Source organism: Pristiophorus japonicus, chromosome 19 (assembly GCF_044704955.1).
Source record: "Pristiophorus japonicus isolate sPriJap1 chromosome 19, sPriJap1.hap1, whole genome shotgun sequence".
In the NCBI taxonomy this organism is placed as follows: domain Eukaryota; kingdom Metazoa; phylum Chordata; class Chondrichthyes; family Pristiophoridae; genus Pristiophorus; species Pristiophorus japonicus.
In genome coordinates this window covers 7,516,715-7,537,061 of record NC_091995.1, presented here as the reverse complement: position 1 = coordinate 7,537,061, position 20,347 = coordinate 7,516,715, and the positions used below count along the sequence as shown (strand labels likewise).

Here is a 20,347-nt window from a genome sequence, read left to right as displayed (position 1 = left end):
GCCCTACAGACCCCTCTGAACTCGTTCTTCTGACTTATTCCTTTTGCACATCCCTCCCTCCCTTTGCCCCACCATTGGCCGCTGTGCCTCAGCCATCTCGGCCCATGCTCTGGATTCCTTACTTAAAGCCATCTGCCTTTCCACCTCCCTCTCCTGTAAGACTTTTCCTGAAACTCATTGTTTTGACCAAGCTTTTGATCATCCTTTATAATAACTCCTTCTTTGGCTTAGCACCCATTTTTGTATGATTATGCTTCTGTGAAGCACTTTGTTGAATATGGCCTAGACAAATATAATTTACAAACCTAGGCCCTCAAAATTTGCAGGGTGCCATATCTCTGTATGTGTTGTGATGCACTAACCCCTGACCACTCTCTGCTGCTGACTTCACCAAAATTCGCAGCATTTGGGGAGTTCGCACAATTTAAATGGTTTGTCTGGCGCGGGGCACATTTGGGGAACCTTGTCGTACAAAGAGGTCGAAAAGTGAGGGGTGTTAGTCCCACCAGTCCTGGAATACAAGTGTTGAGGGACAGCACAAAATATATTTTTGCTACGTGAATGTCAATGTTGGAGACCTTGTTCTTGCAGAGGCAACCATCATAATAAACAGCAGTGGCAATGATTGAAGTGGGCAGAGGCCCCAACAGGCCATTTAGTAAACTTCAATGCTGTCATTTCTGGTTGTTCCAGCGGATTCCTGCTGAAGTTACAGCAGGGCTGCCACCTCATGAACATTTACCAATATTGGATATTCTAAAAAAATGATTTCCATGACATATGTTACAGATAATATCATTAGCTAATTCACTGTTGTTTACTTTGCAGACGATATCTTCCCTACTTTCCTCAACTGGTTCGTGCTGTTGCTTGTGACTCTTTGTCATCTAATTGCAGCTATTTCTATTGTGATTTATTGGAATGTGAAACAACATAGACGCATTAAAGGTACATTCTCAGTGTAACATGTGAAAAAAGACAAAATTGATGCAGGCCTGGAAATCACTTGAGGGTTCTCCCAGTCTCCAACTGTAACGTGCGTGAAAAACTGGAGGAATCCTGGAGAAACGCCATAAAAAACTATGAGGTGAAATTGCCCCTTTTTATAGCCCTGTTAGTGCCTCCGGAGGGCGGCAACAGAACGGAGGAACTTTTCGCCCCAGGGAGAGGGGCGCTACCGCCTCTTGAAAAATTGCTCCTGTCGTACGTGCCGACTATGACCGACCCCTTAGTGCCCCGCCGGGGATCTTAATGCCAGCTTTGCAGGTCACGAAGCAGGCCGACATCCACTCTCGGGGCACACATTAAATGGTAGGGCGCCAGATCACCGGGCTGCCAACTTTTTTTGCCAACCGACTCTCGGGTTGGCTTTGTGATGGCGGCGCTAGCGTGGTCTGGGCCACCATCGTGCAGCCCAGCACGCTGCCCAGGTGGCCCAGTGAGACCATCAGAGGCCTTGCAGAATGTGTAACAGCCCTCCCCTTTAAGTGAAGCGTCTTACCGCTACACAGAGCATCCACGCAGCACTTCCCTCCGTGCCCCAGTAGTGCCCTGGTTACCAACCCCAAAGGAAGTGGAGATTGTGCTCCGCTTTCTTTGAGGGGAGGTAAGGGGAATTCCGCAGAAAGTCCCAGCTCTCGAGGGTTACTGGGCAATTTCGGCCCCTATGTTTCTCTTGGGGTTCTGTCACTGGAAGTTAAGTTGGGAGAAAAAAATAACCCTGTGGAATTTCAGGAGCACAGGATTATACCAGCGAAATGTGGAAACAAGACCAGGATTATTTCAATATTAAATGGTGGGGGTGGGGAGTGAACATCGAAGTGAAGAACAAAGGAATAGTTGCAACTCCCACTTGCCTGCTGAATAGAAAACTTTCCTTAATTTTCAGTATTTTTAACAACTCTTCCACATAGGTTACCAATTGAATATTCTGTGATTATGTTCCTCTTACTGTAAATATGCCATGAACATTTTCTTAAGCAAATTTGCAGCAAGAATAATCTGGAATAACATGAACAAATGAAGCTTTGTTTCACCCTTTTTGCTGTTGTATTAATTCAGGAAATTATTATTATGGTTGCCTCTGTAGCAAGAAGATAGGGTCGATAATCTGGGTCCTTGCCAACCTCCAGCCAATATCAGAAAATCACTAAAGTATCAGATGGTAAATCTCAGGGTGAGAGTGTACAGTTTCCTGATGGACCCCAGAATTGGTGCACTGGAATATTTACTAGTTAGGAACCCAGATTACATTCCTTCTTATTTAAATCAATGGAAAAGAATATCAGACGGAGTGTAAGAGGGCCGGTCGGTTTGCTGTCACCTGGTTTGTGCTCCCGACCAAGACCAATTTCAGTCCCACTATTTTAAATGTGATGAAATAAACAGTTAAAATGTACCTATTTCAACTTGCAGTTATTTCCCCTATAGATAAATTCAGAACTCAATTCAGGTTATTGATAATTGCTTCACTTCAACTAGATACTTGGGTAACAGCTGGTAATCATGGCCAAACTCTTTCCCTTGCAACCTTTGCAAGTAAACTTTTTATTTTTTTGTTGATTTTGTTTAAAACCCCACAATTGCACAAGCTATTGTCAAATAAGATCTATTCATGTTTCCCATTGCTGTGCACTTTGTCTTACATTTATCTACATTAAAATCACTTGGACTTTGAATATGAATTAACTTACATTTGAGGGAAAATTTCTTCACGCAGAGTTGTGGGGGTCTGGAACTCACTGCCTGAAAGGGTGGTAGAGGCAGAAACCCTCACCACATTTAAAAAGTACTTGGATGTGCACTTGAAGTGTCATAACCTGCAAGGTTACAGATCTAAAGCTGGAAAGTGGGATGAGGCTGGATAGCTTCTTGTTGGCTGGCACGGACACGATGTGTCAAAATGGCCTCCTTCCATACTGTAAACTTCTATGATTCTGATTACATTCTACCCGTAGCTTGCCATCAGCAATATTATAATATTACATAAAGTACACTCTATATAGCTTTTGATTAGGTTAAAGAACAGGGAAACCAGAATGAATCCTTCCTAATTGTTACTATTATTGCTGTTACTTCATTAATCATTTCTATTTACGAAGCTCCCCAAAATATCAACTGGCGGTCCATCTATTTTATTGCTTATTTCCTTGTTGATTGCAAGGTGTATCACATCTGGTCCATGTGCCCTGTCTGCATTTGACTCTTTAGATTTGGAATTTATCCACAGTCTTTATTTGTAGGGATTGATATCAACAATGCATGTATCACATCTGCCATTTCCTGATGCCCATAATTTCTATTCATTTATCCTTTACAGGACCTGTTTGGTATTTAACATCTACTTTTATCAAAAGATAGTTAAAGGTTTTTTTTAGCTATCTATACTCTGCTAATTCTCATCTGATATCTTCACCTGACTCTTTTGTGACTCCCAGTTCTTATTATGTTTTGTTTGCTGCTGCCTTAATTTTATTTTCTGGCTAGTATTCCTCCAATGAATGGCACACACTCTGTTTTCTGTCTGTAAAACTTTTGGTTCCATAACAGTTTATATTTCTTTGTATCTTTTTCAAATAATTTAGCCACTATGGTTCAGGTGTGCTATTATATCTCCAAGTAATTCTTTGCAAAAAATGTTCTGCTGTTTAATTTAATCTTCCACCTCCCACTTAATTCTCCCTAGGAACAAACCAATTACACCATGTAGCACCACGTGAATTGTCGTGCGGTCTATCACTTAAACACCTAAAGATGATCGAAATGGATGTATGGTGTACTGGTGAAAGTGACTGTCATTGAAAATTCATCATATCTATTCAAATTAATTGAGAATATCTGAATAAGTTATCATTTCTAATATGCATTATAATGTTTTTGTTGTATCTTTCCAGAACTACAACTCCAGAAATCTACTGTAGAATTTGGTAAGAGTCCAACATTGAAATATTCACTAACTGTAGAAGGATGTTGGTTTTGGAGTAATTGCAAGTTTAATTAATTACATTTACATGTTTTATCTGTTAGGCTCAGTTATTTATGTGTATTAATGGCATGGCTATTCTTCAAAACAAAGGCTAACACCTGTAAACTGATCCTCTACATATTCTTCATGCACAATTCACTATACAAGGATATCTTGGAGTAATCTTTGACATTTGATTTAATTACATTGGGAGGAATTTTGCAAAAGCCTGTGCTACCGCAGCGGCCTCAGAAACAGCAGACGGACAGTCAGAAAATTGTGGGTGCCTTCAATCCTACCTCAAAAAGCACACTGCTCACCAGTGTCACATTTGTGTTTCCCACACCACTGATTATTTTGACCACTCTGACTTACATTGGTAATATAATTTGTGCCAACCCATCGCACATTGTGCTGTACAAACACACACACTAGAAACTAGACTGAGATTGGCCCAAAGTCATTTCCTATAGAACAATGACAGCTAGCAGAAGGAGGAGACTTGTCTCCCAGTAATCGAGCCAGATATTGTCCCAGGTCCCAGAGTTAAAAGGAGAAGAATAACCCACTGTGCACCCACTGTACCAGTTAGACAAATTTTAAGACAGGCCATAACATATTTTTTAATGTATGCTTTTTGATTAAAACTTCCTTATAACTGTACTCCATAGTTGCCTCAAAATATTTTCTAATGTTTAGTTATATGAAAAGAAAAGAAAAACTATTTCCATTTATGTAGCATTTGTTTGTCCTCAGGCTGTCTGAAAGCACTTCACATGTATGCAAATGTGACAGCCAATTTATGCATACAAGGGTCCCACAAACAGCAATGAGACAAATGTACAGTTAATCTGTTTTTAATAATTTGATTGAGAGATAAATATTGGCCAGGACACCAAGAGAACTCCCCTGCTGTTCTTCAGTAGTTCCATGGCATCTGTTATGTCCACTTGAATAGTTTAATGGAGTCTCAGCATAATATCTCATCTAAAAGCTGGAATGTTCACAAATGCAGTGTAATATGTCCTTACTATACAGTACAAATGCACACGAGGCCCATACTTGAGAGAAGGTCACTCTGTGACCAGTTACCTTTATTAGCCAGCACTGAAGTGATGAAGGTGGGTGGGGCTTCCCTTTTTATACCTGAAAGACCAGGTTAGGAGTGTCTCCCACAAGTTCACCACCTAGTGGTCAATGTTCTCACAGTGTACAACTTAGGTCAGTTTATACATGGGTTACAATGACAGTTAAATACATGACATCACCCCACCCCTCCCCCCGAAGTCTTCTTGGGATCACAGGTTAAGTCTCTCTGGTGGTTTACGCTCCCTAGTAGAGCGTCTGAGTTGGTGCTCCGGTTGTTGGGCACTGGTCTGAGTGTTTGTTGTTTGTGGTGCCTCAGGCTTGTCCGGACTGCCCACAGTGACTGGGCTCTCCTCCACTTGGTTCCGGTGTTTGGTCACCTGTGGAGGAGTGAACTCTACATCATGTTCTTCCTCTGCTTCTTCTATGGGGTTGCTGAACCTCCTTTTTGTTTGATCCACATGTTTGCGGCATATTTGTCCATTGGTAAGTTCAACTACGAGAATTCTATTCCCCTCTTTGGCAATCACAGTGCCTGCAAGCCATTTGGGCCCTGCAGCGTAGTTGAGAACAAAGATAGGATCATTGACATCAATACATCGCGCCCTCGCATTCCCATCGTGGTAGTCACATTGTGACTGGGGCCTGCTCTTAACAATTTCTTTCATGGTGGGGTGTATAAGGGATAACCTGGTTTTGAGCGTCCTTTTCATTAGCAGCTCTGTGGGTGGAACCCCTGTGAGTGAGTTTGGTCGGGATCTATTGGCCAACAGGAAGGTGATAAGTGGCTTTGTAGGGAACCCCCTTGGATTCTGAGCATCCCCTGTTTGATTATCTGCACTGCTCGTTCTGCCTGGCCGTTTGAGGCCGGTTGAACGGTGCCGTTCTGACATAGTTAATTCCATTTCCTGCCATGAAGTCCTGGAATTCAATGCTTTTAAAGCACGGGCCATTGTCGCTGACCAAGACATCCGGTAGACCATGGGTGGCGAACATTGCCTGTAGACTTTCTACCGTGGCAGAGGATGTGCTTTAATTTAAAATGGCACACTCAATCCATTTGGAGTAGACGTCTACTATAACCAAAAACATTTTTCCCATGAAAGGACCTGCGTATTCCACTTGGATGCGTAACCATGGCTTGGCGGGCCAGGACCAGGGGCTGAGGGGGGCTTCCCTGGGCACATTGCCCAGCTGGGCACACGTGTTGCACCTGCGAACACAAAGTTCCAGGCCACCAAATGTATGACCTGGCAATTGCTTTCATCATGACTATGCCCGGGTGCTCATTTTGGAGTTCTCTGATGAACATCGCTCTGCCCATCTGGGGCATGACTACTCGGTTTCCCCATAGTAGGCAATCGGCCTGAATCGAGAGTTCATCCTTGCGCCTATGAAACGGTTTAAACTCCTCAGGGAATGCCCCGTACGTGGCTGCCCAGTCCCCATTCAGGACACATTTCTTGACTAAGGACAGTAGCGGGTCTCTATTTGTACAGACTTTGATCTGACGGGCTGTCACGGGTGAGCCTTCGCTTTCGAAAGCTTCAACAACCATGACCATCTTAGCATCGGTTGACCCCTCGGTGGTGGCTAGGGGGAGCCTGTTGAGTGCATCGGCGCAGTTTTCAGTGTCCGGTCTGTGTCAGATTGTATAATCATAGGCGGCTAACGTGAGTGCCCGCCTTTGTATACGGGCCGATGCATTTACATTTATGGTCTTGTTGTCGGCCAAAAGGGATATTAGGGGTTTTTGATCTGTCTCCAGCTCAAATTTATTGCCAAACAGGTACTGGTACATTTTTTTTACTGCATTTACACATGCAAGCGCTTCCTTTTCTACCATCCCATAGCCCCGTTCTGCCTGGGACAGACTTCTGGAGGCATAAGCTACTGGCTGTAACTGACCCTTGGTATTAACATGCTGCAACACACACCCGACCCCATAGGACGACGGTGGTCAGCTTCTTCGACTCACTTGCCAACTCCTGGGTCATGTAAGCTCAGGTTAGGTTCAATTTTGAAAAAAGTTTGCCACCTGATAGCGTCGCAAAGAGGTCCTCCGCTCTCGGTAGCGGGTACTGGTCTTGGAGTGACACACGATTGATGGTGGCCTTGTAATCACCACATATCCTGACCGACCCATCCGCCTTGAGCACCGGCACAATCGGGCTCGCCCAGTCACTGAATTCGACTGGCGAGATGATGCCTTTCCTCAGCAGGCGATCCAATTCGCCTTTTATCTTTACCCGCATCATGTACGGCACCGCTCTGGCCTTGTAGTGTATTGGCCTGGCATCCGGGTTTATGTGAATCACTACCTTGGTTCCCATGAAAGTGCCAATGCCAGGCTGAAATAGTGAGTCAAATTTGTCCAGGATCTGTGAGCATGATATTCACTCCACAGAAGAAATTGCGTTGACATCGCCCCATTTCCAGTTCATGACAGACAGCCAACTCCTCCCCAGCAGTGTGGGACCATCCCCCGGGACAATCCAGAGTGGCAACCTGTTCTCTGAATCTTTGTGGGTCACGACTACCGTGGCGCTGCCTCGCACCGGAATGATCTCCTTTGTTTATGTCCGTAGCTGTGCGTCAATTGGCAATAATTTTGGCATCCTGGCCTTGGACGCCCACAACTTGTTGAACTGTTTGATACTCATCAGAGACTGGCTGGCCCCTGTGTCTAGCTCCATTGATACTGGGATGCCATTGAGGAGCACTTTCATCATTATCGGTGGCGTCCTGGTGTATGAACTGTATATGTGCTCCACATGAACTCGCTGAACTTCAGCTTCCAGCGTGTTCCCCCAGTGTCCATTTGGCCTCGTAGAGCTTACATCGTCCCCGTCCTCCTCGTACATCAACCTGGCCGCAGGCTTCCTGCACATACGCACCAAGTGATCGCTTACGTTGCAATTTCTGCAAGTATATTGCTGATACCTGCAAGCTCTGGCTGGGTGTCTGCCTCCACACCTCCAACATGAGCCGTTGTTGGAAACAAAAGATCCATTACCAGTCGATCGTCTCTGACTGTCTGTGTAACTGTTCTTAAGCACCCAATTATCAGGTGTTGATGGCCTCATTACTGGCCGCATTGTCCCTTGTGATGGCGTGAATCGCCGTTCAGCTAGCCATTGTCTCTGTTGAATTCCCCCTTTGGATTCGACTACATGCTGGGGCATGTCAGATTGCCACTGTCTGCCTGGAGAACTGTGTGCCGCATTAACAATGTTGACTCCCTGTCCATTTGCTGCATTTAAACCAAGATTTTTGTCAAACATCATTCTGCTGCTGCCATGGTCATCCAGACTATCGTATCCATCAAACAGGACATAGTCATCATGGCCAACACGGTCAGAGGCCATTGCTGTCTCTCTCTACAGGCAGAAAAAATAAATACATTGGAGCAGGAGGGTCAGAGTTCAACCTAAACTGGCAAAATAAAACCAGAACATGCTCAGCAGGTCAGGCAACAACTTGTATTTATATAGCACCTTTAATGTAGTGAAACGTCCCAAGGTGCTTTGCAGGAGTATTATGAGATAACAATTTTGACACTGAGGCACATTTATCTTTCTCCCCTGAGATAAATGTCTGGGCCATCAAATCCGCCGTTTCCAGGGTCAAGTTTTTGGTCTCAATCAGTTTCCTGAAAACCCCAGCATGCCTGATGCCCTCGATAAAAAAGTCTCGCAGCATCTCCGCTCTGCATGCATCTGTAAACTTACATAGGCTCGCCAGTCGCCGGAGGTCTGCCACGAAGTCTGGAACGCTTTGCCCTTCTCGCCGCCGGTGCGTGTAAAACCGGTGTCTCGCCATGTGCATGCTGCTCGCCGGTTTAAAGTGTTCCCCGATCCACTTACTGAGCTCTTCAAAAGTCTTGTCCGCCGGCTTCTCTGGCGCTAGAAGGTCCTTCATCAGGGAGTACGTCCTGGATCCACAAACCGTCAGGAGATGAGCCCTGTGTTTGTCGGCCGAATCCTGTCCCAGCCATTCCTTAGTGATAAAGCTTTGCTGTAGTCTCTCAATAAAGTCGTCCCAATCATCACCAACACAGTACCTCTCGTCTGTGCTGCTAGTGGCCATGTTCGCGTGGTTTAAATCCCAGTTTCTCGTCACCAATAATGCGTCCTTACTATACAGTATAAATGCACATGAGGCCCGTACTTGAGAGAAGGTCACTCTGTGAGCAGTAACCTTTATTAGCCAGCATTGAAGTGATGAAGGTGGGTGGGGCTTCTCCTTTTATACCTGAAAGACCAGGTTAGGAGTGTCTCCAACAAGTTCACCACCTAGTGGTCAATGTTCTCACAATGTACAACTTAGGTCAGTTTATACATGGGTTACAATGACAGTTAAATACATGACACGGTGTTCCCTCAGTATTGTACTAAAGTGTCAGCCTAGATAATGTACTCAAGTCCCGGAGTGTGGATTGATCCGTAAACTTTTGACTTAGGTTAACGTGCTACCACAGAGCCAAGTTTATATAAGAACATAAGAAATAGGAGCAGGAGTCGGCCATTTGGCCCCTCGAGCCTGCTCCACCATTGAATAAGATCATGGCTGATCTGATCCTGGCCTCAACTTAACTTCCCTGCCCGCCCTCCATAACCCTTGACTTCCTTATCATTCAAAAATCTGTCTATCTCCACCTTAAATACAGCTTCCACAGCTCTCTGGGGAAGAGAATTCCAAAGATTCATGACCCTCTGAGAGAAGAAATTCCTCCTCATTTCTGTTTTAAATGGACGACCCCGTATTCTGAGACAATGCCTCCTAGTTCTAGATTCCCCCATGAGTGGAAATATCCTCTCTGTATCTACCCTGTCAAGCCCCCTCAGAATCTTATATGTTTCAATAAGATCACCTCTCATTCTTCTAAACTCCATTGAGTACAGGCCCAACCTGCTCAACCTTTCTTCATATGACAACCCCTTCATCTCAGGAATCAATCTCGCGAACCTTGTCTGAACTGCCTCCATTGCAAGTATATCCTTCCTTAAATAAGGAGACCAAAACTGTACGCATTACTCCAGGTGTGATCTTACCAAGATAGAGCAGGACTTCCACACTTTTATAATCCAACCTCCCCTTGCAATAAAGGCCAATATTCTATTTGCCTTCCTGATTACTTGCTGTACCTGAATGCTAACATTCTGCCTTCATGTACAAGAACCCCCAGATGCCTCTGTACTACAGCATTTTGTTAATCGCTCCCCATTTTAATAATAATTTGCTTTCTTATTTTTCCTACCAAAGTGGATAACCTCATATTTTCCCACATTATAGTGCACCTGCCAAATTTTTGCCCACTCACTAAGCCTATCTATATCCCTTTGTAGATTCTTTGCGTCCTCCTCACCTATCCCACCTATCTTTGTATCATCAGCAAATTTGGCTACATTACACTCGGTCCCTTCATCCAAGTCATTAATATAGATTGTAAATAGTTGTGGCCCCAGCACCGATCCCTGTGACACCCCACTAATTAGAGTTTGCCAACCTGAAACTGACCCATTTATCCCACCTCTCTGTTTTTTGTTAGTTAGCCAATCCTCTAGCCACACTAATGTATTACCCCCAACTCTGTGAGCTCTTACCTTGTGCAGTAACCTTTTGTGTGGCACCTTATCGAATGCTTTCTGGAAATCCAAATACATGACATCAACTGGTTTCCCTTTATCCACCCTGCTCGTTACATCCTGAAAAGAACTCCAGAAATTTTGTCAAACATGATTTCTCTTTCATAAAACCATGCTGACTCTACTTGACTACATTATGATTTTCTGAATGTTCTGCTACTATTTCCGTAATGATGGACTCCAGCATTTTCCCAATGACAGATGTTACGCTAACTGGTCTATGGCTTCCTGCTTTCTGTATCCCTCCTTCCTTAAATAGGGCGTTACATTTGCAGTTTTCCGCCTGCTGGGACCCCTCCAGAATTCAGGGAATATTGCATGATTACAAACAATGCATCCACTATCTTTGCAGCCACTTCTTTTAAGTCCCCAGGATGCAGGCCATCAGGTCCAGGGGACTTGTTCACCTTCAGTCCCATTAGGTTTCCTAGTACTTTATCTCTAGTGATAGTGATTGTTTTAAGTCCCCCTCCCCCCCCCCCGCCACCGCCAATAGCTCCTTGATTATCAATTATTGGAATGTTTTTAGTGTCCTCTACTGTGAAGATCAATACAAAATATTTGTTCAAAGTCTCTGCCATTTCCTTGTTTCCCATTATTAATTCTCCAGTCTCATCCAATGTTTACCTTAGCAACTCACTTCCTTTGTATAAACCTGTCGAAGCTCTTACTGTCTGCTTTTATATTTCTTGTTAGTTTACTCTCATATGCTATCTTCTTTGCCTTTATCATTTTTTTAATCGTCCTTTGCTGCTTTCTAAAAAATTCCCAATCCTCTGGCCTTTCAACATTGTATGCCTTTGTTTTCAATTTGATACCATCCTTTACTTCCTTAGTTAGCCACGGATGGTTCATCCTTCTCTTAGCATCTGTTTTTCTCATTGGAATAAATCTTTGCTGAGAGTTATGAAATATCTCCTTAAATGTTTTCCACTGTTTTTCTACAGTCGTACCCGTTAATCTATTTTCCCAGTCCACTTTAACCAACTCTGCCTTCATACCTTTGTAATTACCTTTATTTAAGTTCAGAACACTAATTTGAGACCAAGCTTTCTCACCCTCAAATTGAATTTGAAATTCTACCATGTTATGATCATTCTTCCCAAGAGGATCCTTCACTACGAGATCATTAATTAATCCAGAGTTGTTGAACATTACCAGATCTAAAATAGTCTGCTCCCTGGTTGGTTCCACAACGTATTGTTCCAAGAAACCATCCCGCATACACTCTATGAACTCTTCCTCAAGGCTATCTTTGCCAATTTGATTTGTCCAATCAATATGAAGATTAAAATCATCCATGATTATTGCTGCACCTTTCTTACAGCCTCCAGTATTTCTTGATTTATACTCTGTCGTACAGTGTAGCTACTGCTTGGGGGCCTGTAGACCACTCCCACCAGTGACTTCTTTCCATTATTATTTCTTATCTCCACCCAAACTGATTCTACATCTTGATCTTCTGAGCCAATATTATTTCTCACTACTGCACTGATCGCATCCTTTATTAATAGAGCTACCCCACCTCCTTTTACGTTCTGCCTATCCTTACGAAATGGCAAATACCCCTGAATATTTAGTTCTCAGCCTTGGTCACCTTGCAACCACGTCTCTGTAATGGCTATCAGATCATACACATTTATTTCTATTTGTGCTGTCACTCATCTATCTTGTTAGGAATGTTTTGTGCGTTCAGATATAGAGCTTTTAATTTTGTCTTATGTGTATATCTTCTGTCCTTACTTGTCACACTCTGGTTATCATTACCCCTATCGCTATCCTGGACTTTTGCCTTCTCCTTTCTATTTGACTTTTTAATTTCTGCTCAACTGATCCCTCCCCCGCACTATTTAGTTTAAAGCCCCATCTATAGCCCTAGTTATTCGATTCGCCAAGACATTGGCCCCAGCCTGGTTCAAGTGAAGTCCATCCCGATGGAACAGCTCCCTCCTATTCCAGTACTGGTGCTAGGGCCCCATGAATTGAAACCCATTCCTCCCACACCTATCTTTGAGCCATTTGTTCATCTCTCTGATCCTATTCACCCTATGTAAACTTGCTCGGCTCAGGTAGTAATCCAGAGATTATTACCCTTGTGGTTCTGCTTTTTAATTTAGTCCCTAGCTGCTCATACTTGTATTTTATAGTCTCTTGAACACTCTTAATTCAACTTAACTCTATTTATTTGGAAGATCTCAGACAACCTTGTGAAGCTTAAAATGGCGTTCCTTCACAGATCCTCTCTCTCAATGCAGCTCCCTATGCCTCCAAGCTAGAGGGTGCTATGCATTATCGGAGTCCATCACTAGACAGTATGTGTCCCATGTATTTCACTTGGGAGTTCTTGTATTTGAACTTACCGAAAGTTTAGTTTGATGTTTCGCTCTCTGCATCTCTGCATGAATTTGCGTAAGTTTGTGTCATGATCGTGATTGGCCTCTTTTAGTGTCTCACCGCGTCCAGTGATCAAGATATCATCTGCAAACTTGTAGACTCCATTTAGACCCTGAGGTTCTGGTCTAGTTTCTGCTGGAAGATTTCCGGGGCAGGACTGATGCCAAATAGCATATTATTATATCACTATCGTCCATATAGGGTCTGGAAGGTCATGAGGTAGGAGGACTCTGTGTCTAGTTCACATTGCAAGAAGCCCTCCTTGCAGTCAGCTTTAGTGAAGACCTTTACATTTGACATCGTGGCAAGATGTCATCGATCACAGGAAGTGGATAGTGTCCATGTTTCAGGATATTGTTCAGATGTTGAGGGTCGATACATACTCGTATCTTTCCATTTGGTTTTTGTAGAGTCACTAGACTGGATACCCAGTCCGTCAGTTCAACCACTTTCGTGATGATTTGTCATTTTTCCAAACGATCAAGTTCCTCTTTTAGCGTTTGTTTGACCGTTATTGGCACCCGTCTGGGTGGCATTACAGCTGGTGTCGCTGATTCATTAAGTTCAAAGTGAACTGTCCCTGGCATGTGTCCAAGTCCCTTAAACACGCATTGTTGACATCAGTTTTTGACGCTAGCGAGACGTTTGCCTTGTTCGTAGTTTGCGATTCGCATGGTTCATTTACCACCGTGATATTCTGATGCTGCACTTTTATCAGTTGTAGCTGTTGAGCTGTGCGTGAGCCAATCAGGGTGCACTTTGACCCTCAATATCACAAAGGGCACAACGTACTTTTGCTTGTTTTTTGTATTTTCCAGTGGCACATTACAAGTCCCTACAACTGGAATGGTTGCATGCTTGTCATATAGTGACAGTATTGTCTTAGATTCTTTTATCTTTAAGCCTTTAGGTAAGTATGTAAGAGATAACACATTGCATGTGGCCCCACAATCTATTTGCATTTTTACTATTTGACCTTTAATGGAGACGGTATCCATAATTTTGTTCGGATACTTTCTGTCAGCTTTGTCCTTGATTGTGTGATCAACTTTACCAAGCATCTTTACAGTCATGACTTCAAAACCAGAATCATAACTCTCTTCACATGAACTTTTGACTTGCCCTTATATTTAGGGTTATGTGTAGACTTCTTCCTCTATCCGCTCTGTCTGTACTTTTGAGAAAAGTGATTTAGTTTGCCTCAACTTGTGCAGGTCTTCCCATATGCTGGGAATTTAGTTTTTGACAGCTCATGTCATTTGCCACAATATCTGCAATTGTTCATGAATTCTTTGTCTGTGAATTCTTTCTTTGTGGATCAGGGTTTCTGTCTGACAGCTTTGAAATCTTCAGAGTCTGTTTTAGTGAGCTTCATGGATTTCATTTGCGCAACTGTGGTCTCTGTAGCATAACAGAGCATCATACATTTATCGAGCATTAGGCTTGATTCTTGCAACAGCCTCTTACGCAGAGTATTATCAGATATTCCGCAGACTATGTGCTCTCTGATGAAATCATCCCTCAAGTTGCCGAAATCACATGACGATACTAGCTCTCTCACTTTCAGGAGATATCTGTCAAACCGCTTGTCCCCTTGTACACAGTTGTTAAACTGGTACCATTCATAGATAATATTAGTTTTAGCTTTACAGTGCTCTTCCCAGAACTTCAAAATAATTTCAATTTCCTGTTTGTCTTCCTCTGATTAATAGGGAAGATTATTGTGGATATCTAGAGCATCGCTGTCAATATTGCAACCCTAACTCTATCTGTTTTTTCCACAATATTCTTGATAATTTCATAGCTGTCGCATAGCTGCTTGAATTTTTTCCAGTTGGCTTTCAAATCGCTAGTCACCTACAATGGAGGTGGGAGAGGAATGTGTGCAGGAGTTGGCAACATGATGGTCATGATAACTCGCTACAGTTTAAGACTTTGAGTTTATCACTTCTATGAATACAGTTCAAATAGCCAGAGGACAAAACAAATCTGATAGTAAAATATCGTGGCCATATAATTGTAGAAATACTTTTTCAATCGAGACTCTACAATAGCTTATGCCACTTTAAGTTTACTTTACTAATGCCTCTAGATTATTTTACAAGCTTATGACTATTCAGCGCCCTTCACGGATCCATGCGCAATGTGTAGGAAGCACACTCTACACTGCTTAAGGTCGATTTTGATCGGCTCAAAAAAGTCTTAACATTTCCAATATTTCGAACTTGGATGCATTTGACGAAAGATCGGACGTCTCTGCTGCTGACACTATGTATTTCATAGCCTCATGAACACTCTTAGTTCAACAACTCTATTTATTTGGGAGATCTCAGACAGCCATATGGAGCTTAAGATGGCGTTCCTTCACAGACCATCATTCTCAATACAGCTCCCTCTACCTCCTAGTTAGAGGGCGCTACACATTAGATTGATACCTCCTAGCTAGACGGCACTACACATTATATTGCTACCTCCTAGCTAGAGGGTGCTATACATTATCTTGTTACATAGAAAATAGGTGCAGGAACAGGCCATTCGGCCCTTCAAACCTGCACCCCCATTCAATATTATCATGGCTGATCCTGCAACTTCACTATCCCACTCCTGCCTTCTCTCCATACCTTCTGATCCCTTTGGCCGTAAAGGCCACATCTAACTCCCTTTTGAATATATCCAACAAACTGGACTCAACAGCTTTCTGTGGTAGAGAATTCCACAGGTTCACAATTCTCTGCGTGGAAAAGTTTCTCCTCATCTCGGTCCTATATGGCTTTTCCCTTATCCTTAGACTGTGACCCCTAGTTCTAGACTTCCCCAACATCGGGAACATTTTTCCTGCATCTAACCTGTCCAACCCTGTCAGAATTTTATATGCTTCTATGAGATCCCCACTCATTCTTCTAAATTCCAGTAAATATAAGCCGAGTCGATCCAATCTTTCTTCATGTCAGTCCTGCCATCCCGGGAATCAGTCTGGTGAACCTTCGCTGCACTCCCTCAATAGCAAGAATGTTCTTCCTCAGATTAGGAGACCAAAACTGCACATAATACTCAAGGTGTGGTCTCATCAAGGCCCTGTACAACTACAGCAAGGCCTCCCTGCTCCTGTACTCAAATTCTCTCGCTATGAAGGCCAACATGCCATTTGCTTTCTTTACTGCCTGCTGTACCTGCATGCCTACTTTCAATGACTGATGTACCATGACACCCAGGTCTCGTTGCACCTCCCTTTTTCCTAATCTGTCACCATTCAGATTATCTGCCTTCCTGTTTTTGCCACCAAAGTGGATAACCTCACACTTATCCACATTATACTGCATCTGCCATGCATTTGCCCACTCACCTAACCTGTCCAAGTCACCATGCAGCCTCTTAGCATCCTCCTCACAACTCACACTGCCATCCAGTTTAGTGTCATCTGCAAACCTGGAGATATTACACTCAATTCCTTCATCTAAATCATTAATATGTATTGTGAACAGCTGGGGTCCTAGCACTGAACTTTGCGGTATCCCACTAGTCACTGCCTGAAATCCTGAAAAGGACCAGTTTATTCCCACTCTCTGCTTCCTGTCTGCCAACCAGTTCTCTATCCACGTCAATACATTACCACCAATACCATGTGCCTTAATTTTTCACACCAATCTCTTGTGTGGGACCTTGTCAAAAGCCTTTTGAAAGTCCAAATACACCACATCCACTAATTCTCCCTTATCCACTCTACTAGTTACATCCTCAAAAAATTCCAGAAGATTTGTCAAGCATGATTTCCCTTTCATAAATCCATGCTGACTTGGACCAATCCTGTCACTGCTTTCCAAATGCGCTGCTATTACATCTTTAATAATTGATTCCAGCATTTTTCCCACTATTGATGTCAGGCTAACCGGTCTATAATTCCCTGTTTTCTCTCTCCCCGCTTTTTTAAAAAGTGGGGTTACATTAGCTACCTTCCAATCCATAGGAACTGATCCAGAGTCCATGGAATGTTGGAAAATGATCACCAAAGCATCTACTATTTCTAGGGCCACTTCCTTAAGTATTCGGGGATGCAGACCATCAGGCCCTGGCGATTTAAAGATCTCTAATCCCATCAATTTCCCTAACACCATTTCCTGACTAATAAGGACTTCTCTCAGCTCCCCCTTCTCACTAGACCCTCGGTCCCCTAGTATTTTCGGGTGGTTATTCGTGTCTTCCTTAGTGAAGACAGAACCAAAGTATTTGTTCAGTTGGTCTGCCATTTCCTTGTACCCCATTATGAATTCACCTGATTCTGACTGCAAGGGACCTACATATTAGTTTTCACTAATCGTTTTCTCTTCACATAGCTAAAGAAGCTTTTGCAGTCAGTTTTTATGTTCTCTGCAAGCTTCCTCTCATACTCAATTTCCCCCCTCCTAATTAAACCCTTAGTTCTCCTCTGCTGAATTCTAAATTTCTTCCAGTCCTCAGGTTTGTTGCTTTTTCTGGCCAATTTATACGCCTCTCCCTTGGATTTAACACTAACTCTAATTTCCCTTGTTAGCCACGGTAGAGCCACCTTCTCCGTTTTATTTTTATGCCAGATAGGAATGTACATTTGTTGTAGTTCATCCATGTGATCTTTAAATGTCTGCCATTGTCTATCTACCGTTAACCCTTTAACTATCATTCGCCAGTCTATCCCAACCAATTTATGTCTCATACCATTGAAGTTACGTTTCTTTAAGTTCAGCACCCTAGTCTCTGAATTAACTGTGTCACTCTCCATCTTAATGAAGAATTCTACCATATTATGGTCACTCTTTCCTAAGGGCCCTTGCACAACAAGATTGCTAATTAATCCTCTCTCATTACACAAGACCCAGTCTAGGATCACCTGTTCTCTAGTTGGTTCTTCGACATATTGGTCTAGAAAACCATCCCTTATACACTCCAGGAAATCCTCCTCCACAGTATTGCTACCAATTTGGTTAGCCCAATCTATATTTAGATTAAAATCATCCATGATAACTGCTGTACCTTTATTACACGCTTCCCTAATTTCTTGTTTGATGCCATCCCCAACCTCACTACTACTGTTTGGTAGTCTGTACACAACTCCCACTAACATTTTCTGCCCTTTGGTATTTCGCAGTTCTATCCGTATAGATTCCACATCATCCAAACTAATGGCATGCCTTACTATTGCGTTAATCTCCTCTTTAACCAGCAATGCTACCCCACCTCCTTTGCCTTTCTGTCTATCCTTCCTGTATATTGAATACCCCTGGATGTTGAGTTCCCAGCCTTGGTTACCCTGGAGCCATGTCTCCGTAATCCCAATTACATCATATCCGTTAACAGCTATCTGCGCAGTTAATTCATCCACCTTATTACGAATGCCCCTCGCATTGAGACTCAGAGCCTTCAGGCTTGTTTTTTAACACTCTTTGTCCTTTTAGAATTATGCTGTAATGTAACCTTTTTTGATTTTTGCACTTGATTTCTCCACTCTTACTTTTCTCCTTCCTACCATTTGCTTCAACCCCCTTTTTACTTCCTTCTGCCTCCCTGCATAGATTCCCATCCCCCTGCCATATTCGTTTAAACCCTTCCCAACAGCACTAGCAAACACTCCATCTAGGACATTGGTTCCTGTCCTGCCAAGGTGCAGACCGTCCAGTTTGTACTGGTCCCACCTCCCCCAGAACCGGTTCCAATGCCCAGGAATTTGAATCCCTCCCCTTTGCACCATTCCTTGAGCCACGTATTCATCTGAACTATCCTGCTATTCCTACTCTGACTAGCACGTGGCACTGATGGCAATCCTGAGATTACTACCTTTGAGGTCCTACTTTTTAATTTAACTCCTAGCTCCCTAAATTCAGCTTGTAGGACCTCATCCCGTTTTTTACCTATATCGTTGATACCTATGTGCACCACAACAACTGGCTGTTCACCATCCCCCTCCAGAATACCCTGCAGCCGCTCCAAGACATCCTTGACCCTTGCACCAGGGAGGCAACATACCATCCTGGAGTCTCGTTTGCAGCCACAGAAACGCCTATGTATTCCCCTTGCAATAGAATCCCCTATCACTATAGCTCTCCCACTCTTTTTCCTGCCGTTCTGTGCAGCAGAGTCACTCCTGGTGCCATAAACTTGGCTGCTGCTGCCTTCCCCTGATGAGCCACCTCCCTTAACAGTATCCAAAACAGTATATCTGTTTTGGAGGGAGGTGACCACAGGGGACCCCTGCACTACCTTCCTTCCCCTGCTCTTCCTGATGGTCACCCATTCCCTATCTGCCTGTGTAACCTTTACCTGCAGTGTGACCAGCTCACTAAACGTCCTATCCACAACATCCTCAGCATCGCAGATGTTCCAGAGTGAGTCCATGTGCCGCTCCAGTGCCGCAATGTGGTCTGTCAGCAGGACACACTTCCTGCACACATAGTTGTCAGGGACACAGCAGGAGCATGACACACTCCCATAGCAAATTACAATACTCCCTCAGCAGAACCTGTTTGTTCTACCTATGTCGTTAGTACCTATGTGGAGCACGACAACTGGATCTTCCCCCTCCCACTCCAAGTTCCTCTCCAGTCGAGAGGAGATGTCCTTAACCCTGGCACCAGGCAGGCAACATAGTCTTCGGGACTCAGGGTCTCGGCTGCAGAGAATAATATCTATCCCCCTAACTATACTGACCGCTACCACATTTCTTTTTTTTCGCCCCACTTGAATGGCTCCCTGTACCACGGTATTGTGGTCAGTTTGCTCATCCTCCCTGCAGTCCCTGCTCTCGTCCACAAAGGGAGCAAGAATCTCGTACCTATTGGACAAGAGCAAAGGCTGAGGCTCCACCATCACTACCTCCTTGGTCCCCATACCTGCCTCACTCGTAGTCACACCCTCCTGTCCTGACCACCGACCAAATTTGAATGAGTTAATCTAAGGGGTGTCATGTATTCAACTATCATTGTAATCCATGTATAAGCTGACCTAAGTTGTACACCTTGAGAACATTGACCACAGGGGGCAAACTTGTGGGAGACACTCCTAACCTGGATTTTCAGGTATAAAAGGGGAAGCTCCACCCACCTTCATCACTTGAGGTCTTGGTAATAAAGGTAACTGGTCACAGAGCGACCTTCTCTCAAGTATGGGCCTCGTGTGCATTTATACTGTATGTGGATCAAACTAAAAGGAGGTTCAGCAACCCCATAGAAGAAGCAGAGTAAGAACACGATGTAGAGTTTACTCCACCACAAGGGGTGAGAATGCCTCC

General features: G+C 43.7%; 1 protein-coding gene across 3 annotated transcripts in view; it reads left to right on the top strand.

Moving 5' to 3' along the window:
* Positions 1-20,347, top strand: part of LOC139229687 (butyrophilin subfamily 1 member A1-like) — a 191,923-nt gene that overhangs the window by 101,850 nt on the left and 69,726 nt on the right. For 2 of the 3 annotated variants that reach the window (XM_070861206.1, XM_070861205.1), the window contains exons 7-8: positions 829-948; positions 3,894-3,926. In XM_070861206.1, the coding sequence (XP_070717307.1) occupies positions 829-948; positions 3,894-3,926 (153 nt within the window). The remainder of the gene's footprint in view (positions 1-828; positions 949-3,893; positions 3,927-20,347) is intronic. The other variant, XM_070861208.1, reaches the window with a different exon arrangement.